At 39.3% G+C, this 19,215-nt stretch overlaps 2 protein-coding genes across 5 annotated transcripts; both read left to right on the plus strand.

Moving 5' to 3' along the window:
- Positions 1-140: 140 nt before the first annotated feature.
- On the plus strand, positions 141-8,318 carry ogfod1 (2-oxoglutarate and iron-dependent oxygenase domain containing 1). Of its 2 annotated transcripts, XM_061700976.1 has the most exons (13): positions 141-346; positions 1,266-1,411; positions 1,489-1,535; positions 3,307-3,407; positions 3,488-3,604; positions 3,989-4,080; positions 4,154-4,282; positions 4,353-4,466; positions 5,491-5,570; positions 6,994-7,241; positions 7,317-7,445; positions 8,018-8,076; positions 8,169-8,318. In XM_061700976.1, the coding sequence occupies exons 1-13, from the start codon at positions 148-150 to the stop codon at positions 8,316-8,318; spliced, it is 1,611 nt and encodes a 536-aa protein (XP_061556960.1). In that variant the 5' UTR covers positions 141-147. The 2 variants fall into 2 exon arrangements, with proteins under 2 accessions (XP_061556960.1, XP_061556969.1); XM_061700985.1 differs by lacking the exons at positions 141-346; positions 1,489-1,535 and having other exon boundaries at positions 1,288-1,411.
- Positions 8,319-9,071: 753 nt separating this feature from the next.
- tradd (tnfrsf1a-associated via death domain) lies at positions 9,072-19,215 on the plus strand. 3 transcript variants are annotated; one of them, XM_061701013.1, is made up of 6 exons: positions 9,107-9,149; positions 9,273-9,329; positions 12,167-12,344; positions 13,038-13,318; positions 16,161-16,266; positions 17,649-19,215. In XM_061701013.1, the coding sequence occupies exons 3-6, from the start codon at positions 12,191-12,193 to the stop codon at positions 17,939-17,941; spliced, it is 834 nt and encodes a 277-aa protein (XP_061556997.1). In that variant the 5' UTR covers positions 9,107-9,149; positions 9,273-9,329; positions 12,167-12,190; the 3' UTR covers positions 17,942-19,215. The 3 variants fall into 3 exon arrangements, with proteins under 3 accessions (XP_061556981.1, XP_061556997.1, XP_061556989.1); XM_061701005.1 differs by having other exon boundaries at positions 12,190-12,344; XM_061700997.1 differs by lacking the exon at positions 9,273-9,329 and having other exon boundaries at positions 9,072-9,149; positions 12,190-12,344.

Genomic DNA, 19,215 nt, shown 5'->3' on the forward strand with positions numbered 1-19,215 from the left:
ACATTGGATTGGATATTATAAAATATCTTACTAAATCTCCGTCATGCGCGACAGCATTTTCTCAAATGTTGGTCGACTTTTAAAAAGAAGTACGCCCATTGACGTCACTTCTATGCGACGCGCGAACTGCTTCCACGACGTCACGTAATGGTGGACATTTTAACGGGTGTTCAGTCAAACTCTACCATGGCATCTAAAAGGCAACAAGGCGAATGTATAAAGTCAAACAAGAAGAAAAAGATCAATAACTGCGAAGAAACACCAGAACTTTGCCGAGTCGTTCGAGACGAGAACGTGAGGAGGGCTGTGAAGGAGGCGTGGAGCATGAAGTCTCACTACACCCACGGTCCGTGAAGTCAACACACACTGACATGAAGCACTTAGCTTCCAGTTAGCTTGTCGATTCTAACAATGCTAACACCGACAGCAAAGAAAGTACACTTGGTATATATATTTAAAAAAATTTGTACATGTATTTATAAAACTGAAACATGTAAGCAACACTGTTAATATTTTAAGGACTGCTTTAATTTACTGTCCATTGTTTTATTTAGTCATGTTGGAATCATGTAGATTTTTTTTTAAATGTATGAAGTTAACGGCAACTTTACCAAAATAATGCTCATTATCTTTTTCAGACCGACTCAAATGTAAGCACAGGAACAAGCTTTTAACCCATACTCAAATATAAGTAACAGTACTTACATTTTAAAACTTGCGGATGCCAATAACAATAACTGATACTTGATAATGGCGTTACATCTTGCAAATGTCATGAGAATGTATTTTAATAAAATATTGTCCAGGAACACAAACTTTTCTTATGTTTCACTCAAATTGCTATAATAATAATAATAATAACTTGTCATTACTGACATTTTAACATCTAATCGCATGTCTGCTAAGAAAGTGTTGTCATCAGTGTTTTAACTTTAAAGTATGTCCACATGACTGGCATGGCTCCTACTCCACCTGCCTGAGTGGTATATTTCATCGCAGCAATTTTTCTAGTATCAGTATAGAAGTACACCGGTATAAGTCTCGGTACATCTCTATGTAGAACTGCATTGAATCCCAGTTGACATTCGTTTTTAATATTCTGGCTTCCCTTTTAGCTCTATGTGCAGAGCAAAATATTGTCAATTTATGTGTCTCTGACTGTGTCACTCAAAACATTTTACATGTTTATCTGAGGCTTGTACATTGAATATTGTTTACATTTTCACCAACCAATGTCAACATCCACTGTTTTTGTCAAAATTCAGGTGATTTGGAGTTTGATTGCCATCCATTCCCTCACTGCGTCATCAAAAACTTCATCAGAAGTGAGAATTTCTTGGAGAACCTACAGAGAGAACTGCTCACACTCAACTTTCATGCAAAGTCCAACGATCTCTACAAATTTAAACAGGTGACCCTCAAATTGACATTCTTCAGCTGGTGGTTATGCTGTCTCATTATTATTATTTTTTTCCCCCCCACCTACAGTCAGATGACTTGAAAAAGCGAACCGAACCACACATATCAGGCGTGAGGTGTGTTTTTATGGTTTATTGGTAATCAAACCAGGTAACAACATACTGTCACAGAGTGACAATGCTGCAACCTCTGTTCATCTCACTTTCCTACTACTTTAAAAAAAAAAATTGCATAATCATTATAGCCCTATCTGAGTTTGAGTTGTTAAATATTTATCCGCAATATTATGCTGGATTAAAATCTCAAAGCAGAAAAAAAACAACTAAATCATTCGAGACTTCGCATGGTTCATCAGTGCCACCAGAGGGAGGCAGAGATTACATTTTCTACTCCATCCAGCCATCCATTTTCTGAGCTGCTTCTCCTCACTAGGGTCGCGGGCGTGCTGGAGCCTATCCCAGCTGTCATCGGGCAGGAGGCAGGGTACACCCTAAACTGGTTGCCAGCCAATCGCAGGGCACATACAAACAAACAATTTAGAGTCTCCAATTAATGCATGTTTTTGGGATGTGGGAGGAAACCGGAGTGCCCGTAGAAAACCCACGCAGGCAAGCGGAGAACATGCAAACTCCACACATGCGGGACCGGGGATTGAACCCGGGTCCTCAGAACTGTGAGGCTGACGCTCTAGCCCGTCATCCACCGTGCTGCCCATTTTCTACTCAAATGGGGATTTCTTTTAAATCCCAGAGTTGGCTGTCAAAATGTACACAATACTGTGGTTAAAATTCATTAAAGCCCAATTAATTATTAAAACCCATGTCCCCAAATGAGAGTGCATCACAGTATTTAAATCAAGAGGATGGTCCACGTTTCACATCCAAATTCTTACAGAAATGTATTTTAATTGTCTTATATAGAATGATGTGCATTCCAGCCATGAGGAATAAGATAAGAGGTTTATAACTTGTTGCAAATATGTATTTATGAAATGCACCTCCCGAGGCAATCCACCCTGGCGAATGCAAACCATGATTCAAAGCAAAATGAAAGCTTCCTCTTTGGATCATTTATTATTTATACTGCAACAAAATGTCACGGCAGGTTCGAGCAGTAGAAGACTTTCCCTCTATATTGAGAGCTCCAGTAGCTCGAATTTAACACACATCAGCAACTTGTTTGTCACTCTACTACACAGAGAGAGTGTAAACAAAAATACATACTGTATAGTCGCTATAAGAAGTCGACACACCCCTGTTCAAATACCAGGTTTTTGTGATATAAGGAATGTGGGAAAATAATGTTATGGTCATATGAGACCAAGGTTAAACCTTTTTGTCTGTAATTCCAAAAGGTATGTTTGGCGGACACACACAATACTGGTCATCACCTCTGAACACCATACCGGCAGTGAAGAATGATTGTGGTCGCATCGTGCTTTGAGGCTGTTCCTCTTCAGCTGGAACTGGAGCCTCAGTCAAGGTGGAAAGAATCATAAATAGTTCAAAATAGCAGTCAGTGTTGGCACAGAACCTCAAGGCCTTTCTTGAAAGGAAAAAAAAATGGAAAAGCATCGAAGAACATCTGAACTTCATTTGGGGGTTAATCATAGGCCCTTTAAATTGTGTGAGGTGTGTGCTGACTCCAATTTAACACGAGTTTGGATGTGATTGGTTAAATCTAAAATCTAAATCCACTCTCAAAAATATTCAATCTTTCTTAAATTGAGATGTGCATGTTATAGGTCACATTATAATGGTGTTTTGAAATGCTTTATCTTGGTCTTATTTATTTACTGTATATCACAAAAACCCGGTATTTGAACAGGGGAGTTTCGGCATTTTATAGCCACTGAAATTCAAAATTGTTATTTGTGTCTAATTCCAGATCAGCACTGTTCAGTCAATTCAGGGTATGGCTTGAGGAGGTATTAGGTGTGAAATTGGAGCCCACTGTGGATATTTCTTGTGCCAAATATGAATACAGCGGTGAGCATTTTGCCAGAATCAACTTAGATGTTCTTTTTGGTCATTGGTTTGATTTTTATGTCATTATAAACTTTTTGTAGATATTCTTTTGTGTCATGACGATGAACTGGAGGGCAGGCGTGTTGCCTTCATTCTTTACCTTGTCCCCCCGTGGTTGTGCACCGATGGGGGATCGCTCGATCTTTACACAACAGACGGTGAGTTTGTTTTAGTTCAGCACAGGTGGCAAAAACACTCATGCTCTGTACTTAAATAAAAGTAAAGATGCTTGTATAAAACAGTTTTTACTTTTGACTGTCAATTATATACAATACCTGTTTTTTTTTTTGACTTGGCACAGCAACCAAAAAAAACCCTGACTTTAACACTGTATTTGCATATTTTTTCCACGTCATCATCCGCAAAGTTTGAAGAAGTGACAAAGGAGTAGAAAGTACATGTATTGCCTTTCAAATGTAATTTCCCGGAAAAATTAATATTCAAGTAAAGTGCAGATACCTGAAAAAGCTCCTCTGCTTTTAATGTCTGTAATTCGCTGATGTGACAATTGAAGTCTCCATTAATGAAATTCATGTCATCAGGTCATTTCCAACCACAGAGTGTTGTCAAGTCTCTTGTGCCTTCTTGGAATACGCTCGTATTTTTCGAAGTGTCTCCAGTCTCCTTTCACCAAGTAAGCATTTTGTGTGTTACGGTATCTATTTTGCCTGATGGGCAGAAAATGGACCTCATTTGTGTTTTTCCAGGTGTCTGAGGTGTTTTCACAAAACAAGTGTCGTCTGTCTCTAAGCGGATGGTTTCACGGGCCGTCTCTTGAGCGTCCTCCTCGCCACACAGGGCCTCTCGTCTCACGGAGCGAACACTTACCGAGAGATGTGAGTTTAAATGTGCATGTGCAAATTCATTGAACTACTTGTTGATTTGATGTCTATGTTTCCATTACAGGAGACATTGCTGCTTGAGTGGATCAATCCACTCTATCTGGATATTTCCTACCAGGAGCAGATTCAGGAAGAGTTTGAGGAAAGCTCTGAAATTCAGCTGAAAGATTTTCTCAGGGTAAAGTGCTCTCTGATTTATACCTTAAACCAGGGGAGGAACATTTTCCAAGGAACCCCTCAAAATCCTAACACCTGTTAACCATAACTTCCACTTTTATCCCTAAATGCCATTAGTATTTTTTATAAACATTTCAACCTAAATATTAATAACCTGTTTAAAGGAAAGGACACCAGTTTGAGAACCACTGCTACATCTGGCATCTTTGTTCCAAGCAAACAATGTGGAAGTGAGGGTGAGGAGCTTTGTTTAATCAGGCCCTAATCTTGTCTAATAGACAAAAAGTGCTTTGCTACCATCTTGTGACACTCATAACCAATTAAAAACCTTTTTCGGTAGGTGTCATTCACTGGCGGATTTTTGCTTTTTGCCGGTGGTCAGAATCAGAATCTGAATCAGAATCATCTTTATTTGCCAAGTATGTCCAAAAAACACACAAGGAATTTGTCTGCAGTAGTTGGAGTCGCTCTAGTACGACAACAGACAGTCAATTGACAGAGAACACTTTTGAGACATAAACACATTGACAAAAAAAAAACAGTCACTGAGCAATAAAGGGTTGCTAGTTATCTGTTAACGCTGGTAAATTTTTTAATTTTTTTTGACAATTGTGCAAAAAGATGCAGAGTCCTCCAGCACTTAGAGTCGTTCGATTGACTAATAAATATTGCAATAGTCCGGTGCAATGACCATTGTGCAAAGGGCGCTGAGACTTCAATGAGTGTATGCAGTTTAAAGTGACGAGTAGGTCTCGGTTCCTATTGCCTGCAAATAGCGTGGGAATATTGTATAACAAGACGGTAAGTACTATACAAAAGAAACAAAAATGTTAAATACCCATCCTTCTCAGAGGAACAGGAAAGTTTTAACAGAGCAATGCTGTCACCTAGGGCAGTTTTGTAGGTCTTGCTGGAATTAATAGTATTGCCTTTAATATGTTAAAAAAAAAGCTAAACAAAAAATAAAAAACATGAACTTTCTCTGGGGGTTTTCCTCCTGATTGTGTGTATGACTGTGTTACCAGGAGGAGAAATTCAGCCAGGTGTGTGAAGCCCTGCAATTGGCTCAGATCCAGTGGACGCTGAAAGGTCCTGCCAATAAGAGGTAGGGAAGTTTCATTCATTACAGAGCTACACCCCCTTTGAAGAGTACGCTTTTGTTTAATCCATTCCTCAGTAAACACAAGAACGACTTTTTAAATTCTGATGATGATTTTACTCACCTGTGTTTGAATTATTGTGAATAGAATTTTCAAATTTAAAATTTTGCTTGGGAAGCCTTTTGTTGGCGTGTACTCATTTTTGCAATGTTAAAATCTTGTGGGATTATTTTGTTGTGTAGTATGCCACAAAAAAATATCAATTCTGAAAGGAAACTCACGGTTTAATGACAAATCTCTCTCGGTATACAGTAGACCTCTCGCATATTCCTTAGGCATTTGAAAATTCATCTATTCACAGATTTTTTGAGAAACAAATCCACCTTTTTTGCGCTTTTTTTCTACCCGATCCCCACTTATTTGCTGGGGGTTTTATTTCAATTTATTTTTTTATTTTTTACATGGCAATTATGAGGGAGTGTCAATTATTCACAGATTTCCCCCATTCTTGGTCGGGCTCAATCCATTTCCTCCGGGAATAGCGGGGGTCGACTGTGCAGTGAACCACCTTTTACGTTCCAGACCCAGCCATGATAGGTGCAAATCCGCAATATCGAGAAACAATATGATTTTGTTTTTGTTAAAAAATCGTGTTAACCCGCTCACATGCTTTAAACACATTTATTAAAACACATTTAAATTGATCAAAACACTGTTTTTGAAGTATTCCTTAGCGCCTGTTCTCACACTGCCACTGTCAAGAAATGGGAGATATTCGTTTTACGTCACTTTCAGGAAATAAAAGACTTGTTCGCATATTAAAGAGGCAAAGCTTGCTTGCTTCAAGTCACTCCCAGTTGAAGTTTACTGTAAAACTGACACACAAGGAAAGATATTAAAATCTGTCTATTTAAGCACCAAAATGTTCAAACAAACAATATAAATTGGTTAAACAAAAGTTCTCTAGCTTAATGCTAACATATAATGCAAAACACCATAGACGGGCTAACAGAAATGAGCATAGATGGTTTGGTAATGATAAACCTTAAAACAACTGCTACTTCAACACACGGAGGAGCAAAACATACAAACAGAGGATACAACCATAATCACAGGCATATACTGTATTCTCTCTGTTGGAACAACGACCATTACTTCTCTGCTTCTCCTCTTTCTTCTATCAGGCTGAATGTTTTCCAGTAGACCTTAGTGCCGCCTGGCATGTTGTGGCACAATGTGGTACTACCCTGCAGGCACACAACTCTTAAATACGCACTGTGAAAACCTGTAAAAATAATCACTTATAAATCAGCAATTTGATGGCGAGGGGGGCAAACGTGAATCGCGATTTGCGTGTTGTTACTGTAATCATATATTTTGAGCGCTGCTTTATTCAGGAGTAAGATGATTGCCTTTCTATACATCTAGATGCTACGCAGCAGCGTGTCTGGACACCTTGCCCGAGTGTGTTCGTGCTTGTTGGGAGCTGCTTCATTCAGAAGCGTTCTTCCTGCTTCTATCCAACTTTACGGGCCTCCGATTGCACTACTTGTGCCCTGGTGATGATAACGATGATGATGATGGTGGTGGCGAAAATAAAGACAAACAGAAGAAAGAAAGCGGTGAAAAGGACGAACAAGCCTCAAGCTCCTCAAATGAAACAATCAAAGACTCAGGTTCATGAAATTTCTTTTGCTTCTTTCTTTTTGTGTGTCTCTTTCTGATGAATGTTTTTGTGTTCCTCTTGGTAGAGCCGAGTACACCCAAGTGTTGTGGTGAATTGCGACGATGGACCCACGGCAACTACACTTTACTGCACGATGGAGAGGCAGCACGAGCGGAATACGCACTAGACCTCATTTTGCCTTTTAGCTGTGCAGGTGAGTCAACACAAACTGTGAAAACAAAAACCTGTTAGATGAGTGGATTTGTCACTGTGGCACTGACCTACATTGAAAATCTAATATTTGTTCCATGAAATTGTGTTAATTTATTCTCAACATGGCTGCACTGCTTCCAATACATGTAATGGATGTGAGATGTTTTGTCCAGTCAGATTTGAACGTCTACGTGTCCCATGTCAATCTAATCTGCCCAGGGCTTAATCTGGTTGATGTAATTTAAAGTATACTAGCAATTTCTTTAACCTATCCGATTTCAACTCGCAGGCCCACAATCATGTCAGCACTTTTTCCGTCCTCTGATTGGTTGTTCAGAGCGAGCTAAATTTGACTCGCCAAACACATCTGTAACAATCTACACACATTGATACATTTAATAGTCAGCATCTCTGTTGGGTATGATGTATTTTATTTAAATTTGTGCACACAGAGGTTTTATATGCTATCTGGACACTTAATTAACAAAGTATTATTATCATAATATAATATAATTATTATATCCGTTACAAGGGCAGGAAGTGGATGGATGGAAATGATTGTTTGATTTTCAGGTTGGCAGTCAGAGTTCGGAGGCTTCAGTTGTTACGTTGCGAATGAAGAGGACGAGGAGGTGTTTTTTTTAAATTTCCATATGAAGATACAGATACATCTGCTGTCAATGCTTTGGTGATCATCATTATGTTTTTTTCTGCTCGTTTTAAGCTGCTGACCATCTATCCCGAAGATAATTCCCTCGCTCTGGTCTACAGAGACAAGGAAACCCTCAAATTTGTCAAGCATGTCAACCACAAAAGCAAGAATGATTCTTCTTCCAGAGTATTCTATGACTTCTCTTTTGTTTATTATGAATAAAAAAATTACATACATCTGTCTTTTGTTTTTATTTATATGTATATATATTTTATTTTTAGTGGTTACTGGTTAGCATATCTGCCTCGCGGTATCTTTTCTGGGTAGTCTAACTTCCTCCCACATTCCAAAAACAGATTAAAAAAAAAACTGTACTTAAAATAACGAATGACTTAAATCAAGTTAAATACAATTGAACTGCTCTTAAATGTCAGGGTGTCACTAGGTTTTGACGTTTGGGGTGGCTTAGCCCCCCACCCACCCCCCCCAAAAAAAAAATTAAATTAATAAGCCTAGAGACACCACAAACAAAATTACACTTGATTTAAAAAAAAAAAAAAAGAAAACTAACATTAGGCACAGTTTGAACATTCAGTGATTCCTTTGTGTCTCACTAGTAGTACAAGTACCACAATTTGAGAATCACTGTAAGGTTAAAAAAAAAAAAAAAAAAAGACGCTAAATACACAGTGGTTTTAAAATATAATGGATTACATTATTTGTCCGGTTTTCATGATTTTATAATTGTTTTAAAGTGAGGAAATACATCCACATCTTGCCTCTGATCAAATCTTTATACAGTATGTGATCGGTGGCCGCATATAACCCAGAGTGGCTGTTGATGCTGCCCTACTTTAAACTCGAGATTTCTTTCTTGCCGGAAAAAAGCAACCACTTCCTTCCGGGTTTTGCCTCACCCTGAGAAGGAATTCACCAATCAGAATCGCTTCTTTTTTCCTATTCAGCCAATGGGACGAGAGAATGTGATTACAACGTCTGTGTGTAAAGCATTAAGAAGGAAGCGTCACGGTGCAGTATAACTAAAGTTTTTAGGTAAGTTCGCGTACAGTTATTGTACAATTACACTGCGTTCCTTTCACGGTGAATCATTTCTATAAACGATGTTAATTGTTCATGAAGTTAAATTGAACCCCCCCTTCGCTCTCGTCGATGAAGTTTTACGATAGTTGTTCCTGCTGTGGTATCTGCACACTAGCAACAACACAACTGCAGGTAAATACTGTATATCATATGCATTTCAACTTTCCACAGCAGTCGCATTTATGTGGCGTTTCCCCCTTAGTGCTGATATTAGGGTGTAAATCCATTTTAAAACACATTTGAGCCTATAGTTTTCCCCTGTAATGAAGTGACATAGTTATAGACGTATTATTCAGAACCAGTAAAATGAAATCCATATAAATGGATTTCATCATATTGCAGTTTTATTAAGAGTGATTCGAGAGCTTTTGATCCATAAAACCTCGTTTTCATAGTGTATTTTAGGAGAGGAAAATATTCTCATCGTTCACGTTCCACTTTTAGTTTTAGTCCCGAACAAATACAATAGATTATGTTAAGTCTCTGCAACATAACTACACTTAAATCTAGAAGAAAACTATACTTGAAATATGATTGACTTGTAAATTCAACTGAACCGTACTTAACAAATTAATTGGATTAAAACAAGTTAAGCCACTTTAACATTATGCAGCTTCAAAACTTCACTAGTAGTATTTATTATTACCCTGTTGTTGTTATTGAAGATGGCTGTAAAGGTCAGTTTCGATTGTGCGTTTGATACTGTAATTTGTGGCGTCAATGATTATTTTTGTCAATGTCAGCTGGGTTAAGATCCAGCTCAGCTGCGGCCCTAATGAGGACAAGCGGTATCGAAGATAATGGCAGCCCACCAACATCACCCGATTTCCCTTCATTTGAAGCTGTCACCCACTTTTTTTTGTAAAGATAACAAGTAGAAAAGAAAATCACAACTTCGTCACAATGAGATGACCGAAATAATTTGTGATAGGATAACCCAGTGTGTAGGGATGGGAAAGTACTGATACCAGGTATCGGGCCAATACTGGACTTATTACAAGGTATTGGGTACTTTTCAACACTGCCGATACCACCTACTGATACTTAAGGCAAAGAAAAATAAATCTGACATTGAGTAAGTCCTTCTCGCCAGACGTTGGCACTAAACTGCGTTGGTTTGACACATTGGAGAATCATATTGTGCGTCAGAAAGAAAGAGAGTTTTTTTGGTCACAATTATCTGTCATTGTGTTAATTGAAATTTTAAATATCAACAGTTCTAGTGGTATCGGTGAGTAATTAACAGTGAATATTCATGCAGGTATTGGGATGAAGAAAAAAAAAAAGTAGTGTCGAACATCCCTACTTGCATGGAACATTCTTTAACATTCTTCTACATCAGCCAAGCGGTCTGTCCAGGGAATAGTAGAGGTTGTCTTTTGGGCAGCAAATGCTAAATGATATATTTTAAGCTGCTGATGATCATTTAATCCTCATACCGCTGCTGAACTAATCTCCCGATATACTTTCAGAGCACCGGTAGATTAGATTGCATATAATTAAATACTGGCTAAATTGTTGAGATTCCTGCAGACCCAAGAGTCAAGCGTACTGTGTATTAGTGAAATATGAGGATGTGTATAATCCAGCTCAAATGATGCTCTTTCCATGCGGTGCCTTCTGCATTCCGTGCATGGAGACAACATGAGTAAGTGAGCGGGCCTCTGTAGTTCATCCAGAGTGCAGGATATCGGGGTTGTGGGGGGAGGGAGGCTTCAGATTAAACATGTTTTTATGTAATGAAGGTTGGAGGAGGAGGCCAGGGGCAAAGATGGTAAAAGGAGGAATGAGGCCTCGGCGAGCAGACACCACCAGAAGGGGGAAATGTCAGTGGCGACCCGTGCCTTTGGTAGCGGGCCCCTCAGTGAGGACTTACTCGATTTGCTCCACCTCTTAATACCACCACCACTATCACGTCACAATTATAGAAATCATCAATGTGAACCAAAAACGCAATATAACAGCACGAAACTCTGCCACTTACAGTACAGCATCTGGAGAAATCACAAAGCCATTCAAAATGTAAACGCGTAAACCTCATCAAGAGATGCTGATTATTATATTTATGAATGTGTACAGATTGCTACAGAGATGTTTTGCTAATTAAAATTTGTCCTAACAAGTTTTGCTCCGACCAACCAATGACAGGATGGAAAAATGCTGTTGTTATTGTTGTGAGGATGAATTTGAAAATTTGAGGAAATACCTGTGAGGTGGGTGGATTATCTCGGCAAAGGAGAAGTGCTCATGAACACAGATTTAGAAAGATTTGTGAACAATATTTCAGAGACAGGCAATTTGTGCACATAGAAAAAGTCTTTGATCTTTGAGTTCAGCTCATGAAAAACGGGAGCAAAAACAAAAGTGTTGATGTTTTTGTTTAGTGTAGTTTACATCGGCCAATGATACTGATTCTGAAGGCAGATGAAATTGACATGACTATCCACAGACGTACTAGAAATTAATACAATTTTATGAAACAAATCTAAGAATCTAGGTTGTAAATGTAGGTCAGTGCTTCTAATGATTTTGTTGGTGAAGAAAATACCAGAAGAATATTCAGGAAAATGTAGGCATGTCATTTTCAAAATCTACAACCAATAGATGCCTTCCTAAATGTAGTTATGGACTCTTTGCAAAAAGGTGAAAACCCCACATTTAAGATTTTGCCAGAAAACTTCTACGAAGCCACCAAAGTTGTGGAATCAGATTCTTTGGATTGATGAAACCAAGGTCAATGTGAAGCACAATGATGAGAGAGAACTATATGGAGAAGGAAAGGCGCTGCTCATGATGCAAAGCTCACCTCATAATGGTGGATGTCGTGTTCTGGCATGAGCATGTATACATTAGACTTGCTGTCTTTTAAAGGGTCTCGTGTACTTGAAGCTGTTCAACACTTGAGACAGTACAGTACAGTTCTGGATGATGTAATGGGCTTGTCTGATTTGATTGTGTGATTTTATTAGATTTCCCCCCCCCATATTCATAGGATGGCAGACAAGGTTTTGGATCCAGGACCCTGGACAGGATGCGCCGTTCTGTTTCTGCAGTCTCTCTGTCCAGATGTAAATCTGCTCTCCCTCTATAAAGACGACCAGCAGGGAAAGTTCATCTTTTTTAAAGTCATCAAATTGACACTCATAGGTGAGCAGTGAAGTTCTAATTTTGATGTACAGTATGCAAATGGACCATATTTTGCAAAAAGTGAGTACACACCTCACAGGCCAGCGATACACACTCAAAGTCACAGATACTACAGTACAATGTGAGGATGGGGACCCCAAGTAGATAAAGACAATACCTGCAGCTCACATATACATGGAGTAATGTTTAATAATGCAAAATATTTTTTCATCCATTACTCGAATAACCGACGGGATAATCCATAGAATAAAATCAATTCTGAAAATATTTGATAGCTGAAGCCCTATTCCAGTGGTAACCTGTGAAGCTTTAGTAAACTCCGTACCCAAGAGTGTTCGGTCTGTGCTGGAAAATAATGGTTGGGCAAAAAAATTTAAAAATTGCCACAATTTGGTGATTTTCACCTTGGGGTGTGCCCGCTCTTGTTGCCAGACGTGTAAACATTTATGGCTGTTTGATGAGTTATTTTGTTATTTTTGAGAGGACATGAAATTTAAACTTTTATACACGCTGTACATGAACTATTTTACAATGATTGCAGATGTCTTCAGTGTTGCCCTATGAAAAATACAATAAAATATTTATAAAAATGTGAGGGGTGTAATCACTTTTGTGAGATACTGTCTGTCCAGTATATCATTAAATGAATCCGTGGATATTTCTGTTAATTCATTGACTATTTTCCATGGTCAGATTCCGCTGGAGGTCTGGGAGGTTACGAGATACTCAAGTTTCACGATGCCGATCCCTTCCTCGGTGTGGAGGTGAAGTTTATGGATCTACCGGCGTGTCAACAGTTTCTGGAGAGCTACAGCTCTGGAGCGGTGCGTCAGTCCATCTCTCAACATGCCTGTCGGCTCCTCGCGCTGGCACAAGAGTTCACCGTGGAGACGCAGCTCAAGGCCGGAACACATGTCTTGGATCAATGTCTGGACAAGCTGGAACTTTGTCTACAGCAAATTCACCTGTCACAGGTATGCATATTTTGGCTTTTCTGAGGTGGCAAAAATACTCAAACTCTGTACTTAAGTAGAAGTACAGATACTTGTCAAAAAAGACTGGTCTAAGTAGAAGTACTGATTCAACTCCTTTAGTTAAGTACATCCATCCATCCATTTTCTGTACATCTGAATCCTCACAAGGGTCGCGAGCGTGCTGGAGCCTATCCCAGCTATCTTCGTGCAAGAGGCGAGGTACACCCCGAACTGATCGCCAGCCAATCGCAGGGCACATATAAACAAACAACCATTCGCAGACACACATTCACACCTACGGGCAATTTAGAATATTCAATCAATCTACCATGCATGTTTTTGGGGATGTGGGAGGAAACCGGAGTGCCCGGAGAAAACCCACACAGGCACGGGGAGAAAATTCAAACTCCACACAGGCGGGGCCAGGGATTGAACCCCGTTCCTCAGAACTGTGAGGCAAATGTGCCAACCAGTCGCCCACCGTTCCCCAGGTTAAGTACAAGTAATAAAAATAAATAATGAAAAATACAAACTCTGAAATGTACACGATCAGGATTTTTGGGGCCAATCAGTGAGTTTGTAAAAAACGATCACCGATCCGATCACAAGCTGGAGCAATGTGTCTATTTAAATTACTTGTTCATTTACTGTATATACTTGTGTACTATATAATGAGTATCTTCAAGAGTGTTCTCTAGTCCAGTGATTCCCAACCAGTGTGCCATGGCACATTAGTCTGCCATGAGCAATCTTCAGGTGTGCTGTGGGAAATTATCAAATTTTACTTAACTGCGAAAAAATGTATTCATTTGCAAGAAATAATGTATCTTTGTTTCTTTATTTCTGCCAGCGAGGCGTAGTGACAGACAGAACAAATAATTGCTCTTCTATTAGATGTTGGGAATTACATAGAGTAATTACTCTGTATCTACTTTTTGTGACAGTTTTGTTTGTTGGTGTGCCGTGAGATTTTCCAATTGTAAAATATGTGCCTTCGCTCCATAAAGGTTGGAAATCACTGCTCTTGTCAGGTCATGTATTCTAATCAGTCAGGTAAAAACAACATTACATGACAGAAATAATGGGAGCTAACTTACTTACTTACTTTATTGTAATTAAATTACTTCACACATACCGAAACTTTAGAGCATGATTCGACATAACGTCGGCACGTGTACGTACAACCGTTAGTGCGAGCACTAGCTTGCTAGGCTACATAACGTTTTGTTGCCTGCTTGGGAGCGGTATTGTATTAAAAGTATGGGAACATACCTCAAGCAAGCCTTAAATGAACATAATCTCCCAAGCACCGGTAACCACCAGCACACGTTTTTCACCATTTTGTTCTTATAATACACGCGTCGCGTTGTCATTGCCATGGTAACGAGTGTATCTGGTCGCGTTTGCCCCGTGATCATAAAAGACGGATGTGGTGGTATCGGAATTTTATTGCAGTAGTCTGACAATCGTGAAAGACCAAATTTGTCTTGTAGTCTGATCCACGCATTAGGTGTTGTCTGTTCCACACCGCCGACGTTTTTTTAAATAACTTTATTGGTTGTCAGATATTTACAGTGCTACCTTAAAAGACACTTGACAAGGCTAAAAATAAACTTGCCTTTGGATTAAAGTATACTGTACACGATGGGGACGCGGAGTAAATGTCTTTTGCGGAGCCGAGCAATAACCGGCGAAATATGACACGAAAGCCGATCAGCATAAATTGATAATTATCGGCCGATACCGAGCAAGCCGATCAGATCGGTGTAAAGTCTAGGAAATACTATACCCGTCATTTTGCTAACTTGGCACAACGAAACCAAACAACAAATAATGTTAAAGTAGCTCATCATAACAACAACAAAAAAATACACGTTGTAGTGTTTTTCCATATTAGATTAGATACATTTTTGAATGCCAGAATCTGGCAGCAATGTATTTGTCACCAAAGAAATTTCTGTATCCTACAACATAAAAAAATTATCTTAAATAAATAAATAAATATCTTCTCTGAATTATCTCAATCTATCATTCAATCAATGAGCCAAGATCTCAACCGCGGTTGACTTTATCTCAATTTGTTTTTTCACCTCATGTTGTCATCTGTGGAGGTTGAAAAAAGAAACAAGCCTATTTTGACCAAGTAAGGACTACAGAAAGTACAGATATTTGTTCTCAAATGCAAGGAGTAAAAGTAAGTTGTCGTCAGAAACAAAAATATGCAAGTACAGATTCCTTAAAAGAAAAAACTTAAGTACAGTAAGTCGCAATTCAACTATTTAGATCACTTTAATACATTTGAAACAACGTGCTGTATGAGTACATAAATAAAAATCAAACAAGATGTAAAATAACTGTGAGGCAGATGTACTAATCATCATGTCACCTTGCCTAGTATCGTAAATGTATTGATGATTATTAGAAAATGTTACTAAAGTCAAACTTGTAGGAAAATTAATACCTTTGGTGTGTTATACATTTCTGTTTGCACTACGTTCCAGTGTTTTGTCTTTGAATAACATCATGTAAACACAGCTTTTGTGAGTTGCATCTAATAGCCGTGACGCGACGCCATCATCTCACCTTAATTTGGATAATAGGAGTCATTGCAACAGGAACACATGTATCACTCATGCATCAGTTGAGTGTTTTTTGTGCCGCTAATAATTAATATGCACTCACTGGACACTTCATTGGGTGCACCCACACAAAGATAACAAAGCCATTAACACAGTCAAAGAGAATGTATCCCCTGGGATAAAGGGGGTTCATGGTATAGTTTTGGTTTATAACATGTCAAATGTGGGATAGTTGAAGTGTCTCTCCTCTCATTTTCTCACAGCCCGAGCGCCTGCGTGATGAAGAGATCGATCAGCTTGAGAAGCTGCTGCGGCCTCCTGCCCAGCGGATCCCCAGCAACTGCTTCAGGTTTCAGAATAAAGTGTTTGGTGAGTCGAAGTCTTGTCACGATACGTTTGAGCTGAAAAAAGTTAATAGTGGAGCCCCGCTATTCACAGGGGATAAGGACCCAGCGAAAAATTAATTACGGTTGTGCTTTTAGATTTTTTTTGCTTTGACTTGCGAGCGCAGACTTGTGATAAAAGCGCTGTATGGTGGCTGTGACCTCAACTCATTTCACAATAAGCAGCGGTTTGGAAAATAGTGAACCAACATCCAAAAAGGCTTCAAGCTGTTTAATGCCACTCACAGTTTACTGTCAAACTAAAGAAAAACAAAGAGAATTACACTTTGTGTATTGAAAACAACCACAATCCGCTGCCTTTCAGCCCGCTATCTAATAGCATCTATGTTGCGGTGCTTTAAGCAGCGGATTGAACACAATTGATGTAGAAAGACAATATAAGGACTCACAGTCATATATTTTTTTATCCTCTGCGTAGAAAGACTCATATTAGTGCCGTACCGATGAGGTGAGTTGAGAATGAATCATTTCTGAGTTCTAGGCAGGAGGCGCCACGCTCCAATATAGTTGGCTGCTGCATCTAGGTAAGACTGTCGAGAACTCTGTGGGATTCATAAGAGCGCTTGAATGAACAGTATATCCATCTGTCAGCAGCGTTTTGGAAAATAATGGGTAATTTGTTCAGTGACATGGACACAAATGGCAAGAGAAAAGAACTCTGGTCGCAACATATAATGTAATAAATAATGTCAGTGAACATCTGCTGCATTTGTTGTGTGTTCGGTTTGCTGGCAGCACATAAACTCTGTGCAGTTTGACAGATGATTCTGTAATCCAACCATTTAGGAATTGATGGTCACAGTCGAAGGGGAGATTAGTGCATGCCGGCAGATAATATATGTCGATTGCATTAATTTTAAATTGCCAGCTTTCTGCTGAATTGTCATATTCCCTTTGGATCAAGCCAGGGTTTATAGTGGTAGCCGTCAGCGACCAGAACATAAGACCAAAGAAATGTTATTTAAACAATTTAAGAATAAAGTTGCAATATTGTGAGAAAAAGGTTATAATTTTCTAATAACATCACAATATTCCATGAAAGAAAAACAGCACATGAGAGAAAAACGTAATTTTATGAGAATAAAGTTGCAATCTTATGAGGAAAAACGAGGGGAAAAAATCTTTTTGACAAAAAAATAGCCAATGGAGGGGGCTATATATAGCGATATAACGGTTTCACTGTATACAATATACTGTATATTCTGTAACTGTCCAGTGAGTTTAAAGAGCATTTCAAGCCTTAGCAGACCGGGAACTGTTTGTATTTGTTTATAAACCTCTGTTTACATAATTGCAATTAAGTACAGTTTGCATTGATGTTTTTTGTTTTTGGTTTTTTTTCATCAGAGGATCGAATGCTGACGGCAGCAGATGTTCAGCGCTTCGCTAATGGGGTGGGCCGTCAGTGGAAGCACGTGGGGAGGACCCTGGGGAGGGAGTGCGGCGCTCTGAAAGATACGGCCATTGACAACCTGGCCTACGAGTACGCCAGAGAGGGCCTGTACGAGCAGGCCTATCAGCTCCTCAGCCGCTTCGTCCAGGCGGAGGGGAGGGCGGCCAAGCTGAGCCGGCTGGTCAAAGCGCTGGAGGACTGCAAACTCACCAGCCTGGCCGAATCCATTCTGGACGTACAGCCCTGAGAATGACGCTTTTGTGGCATACGAACACGCAGGCGGAGCGGTCGTGAAGAGGGCACGCCTCTCCCCCGTGGACTTTGTCCCTCCTGCTTTTACATACAGATTGTCGGTTCTTTATTGCAATCATTGAAAATGATTCCTTTGAGCGTGTGTTTGTGTGTATTTCTGATCATAGCTTTTATATTCAGGGGTGTCAAACTCATTGTAGTTAAGGTGGGCCAGACCAGTAAAATCATATCTTAATTATTTAAAGTAACAATAAAATGGATTTCCCCCCTTTCTCATTAGTAAAATCTTGAATTAAACTTTTAAAAAACAAAAATGTCAGATTTCTTAAGAAAAACTATTCAGTTCATCGTCAGTTTATCATCGTGTGTGTGCTTCATAGCTAATCACAGTGATTGTATAATCGGCACAAACATTTTAAAATCACAGGTATTTGGAATTTAAACATTTTGATTGGCACTTTAAAAAGAAATCAACACGTAATGATTCTCAAAACCTAAATCGACTCGCACAACACATAATTGCAGGGTGGCTGCAGTATTGTTTCACTTTCAGATTCATCCTGTGGGCCGCATTGAAGCCCCGCGTGTTTTGACACCGCTGATTTAGATGAAGGCAAGTGGTGCTGCACGAGTGGATTCTCTGTATTATTTCAAATGATTTCAACTTTATTTTTGCTTTAGAAGTCTCTCTACGCATGGAAGCTGTTTGGATCTCCTTTCTAATGACTGCACAACTGAAGGTTATTGATTTTTATTTTATTTTATTCTCCCCCCCGTACAAAATTGGTGCGCACAAATGCTTGAAAAAGAATTCTCATGTTTGTGTTGGATACGTGAGTGCGGAGGTGGAAAAGTATTTACACTCGGTACTTAAGTACAAGTACTGATTTAACTCCTTTACTTAAAGACCCTGTAAAGGGAATTCAGAAATTTGTATGAAGATAAATGCTGAAAACATGTAACGAGACTATCACTCAATTGTGGACATATAGCGTTAAACAGTTTTTCATCATTTCAGTTTCCCTTCATTTTTTGGGGTTGGGCTGTACTGGTACCCAGTGATGCAGTTTGGAATCCAGCATGAGTCACCACTCCCCCACTATATAAGAACTTGAATGCCTTTGTACGCATCAGAGGTCATCCGGCACAATTGCGATGTGCAGTTAGCTAGCTAGCTATGCCTACACCCCAAAATACATCTTCCCTTCCGATTGCCCGCTTGTGTGGCCACTTTAGAGCGCCGTGAACATTCACATGTTCTGCAAAGAA

The sequence above is a fragment of the Phycodurus eques genome, chromosome 2, assembly GCF_024500275.1.
Source record: "Phycodurus eques isolate BA_2022a chromosome 2, UOR_Pequ_1.1, whole genome shotgun sequence".
NCBI lineage: Eukaryota > Metazoa > Chordata > Actinopteri > Syngnathiformes > Syngnathidae > Phycodurus > Phycodurus eques.

What these genes read in the sequence shown, in the direction of transcription:
- ogfod1 (XM_061700976.1), top strand. Translation starts at nt 148, where the DNA reads ATGGTGGACATTTTAACGGGTGTTCAGTCAAACTCTACCATGGCATCT. An exon ending in GCGAACACTTACCGAGAGAT is followed by an intron (nt 4,283 to 4,352) that starts GTGAGTTTAAAT and finishes TTTCCATTACAG; the next exon opens with GAGACATTGCTGCTTGAGTG. An exon ending in AGCTGAAAGATTTTCTCAGG is followed by an intron (nt 4,467 to 5,490) that starts GTAAAGTGCTCT and finishes CTGTGTTACCAG; the next exon opens with GAGGAGAAATTCAGCCAGGT.
- tradd (XM_061700997.1), top strand. Translation starts at nt 12,191, where the DNA reads ATGGCAGACAAGGTTTTGGATCCAGGACCCTGGACAGGATGCGCCGTT. An exon ending in CATCAAATTGACACTCATAG is followed by an intron (nt 12,345 to 13,037) that starts GTGAGCAGTGAA and finishes TTCCATGGTCAG; the next exon opens with ATTCCGCTGGAGGTCTGGGA. An exon ending in AGCAAATTCACCTGTCACAG is followed by an intron (nt 13,319 to 16,160) that starts GTATGCATATTT and finishes ATTTTCTCACAG; the next exon opens with CCCGAGCGCCTGCGTGATGA.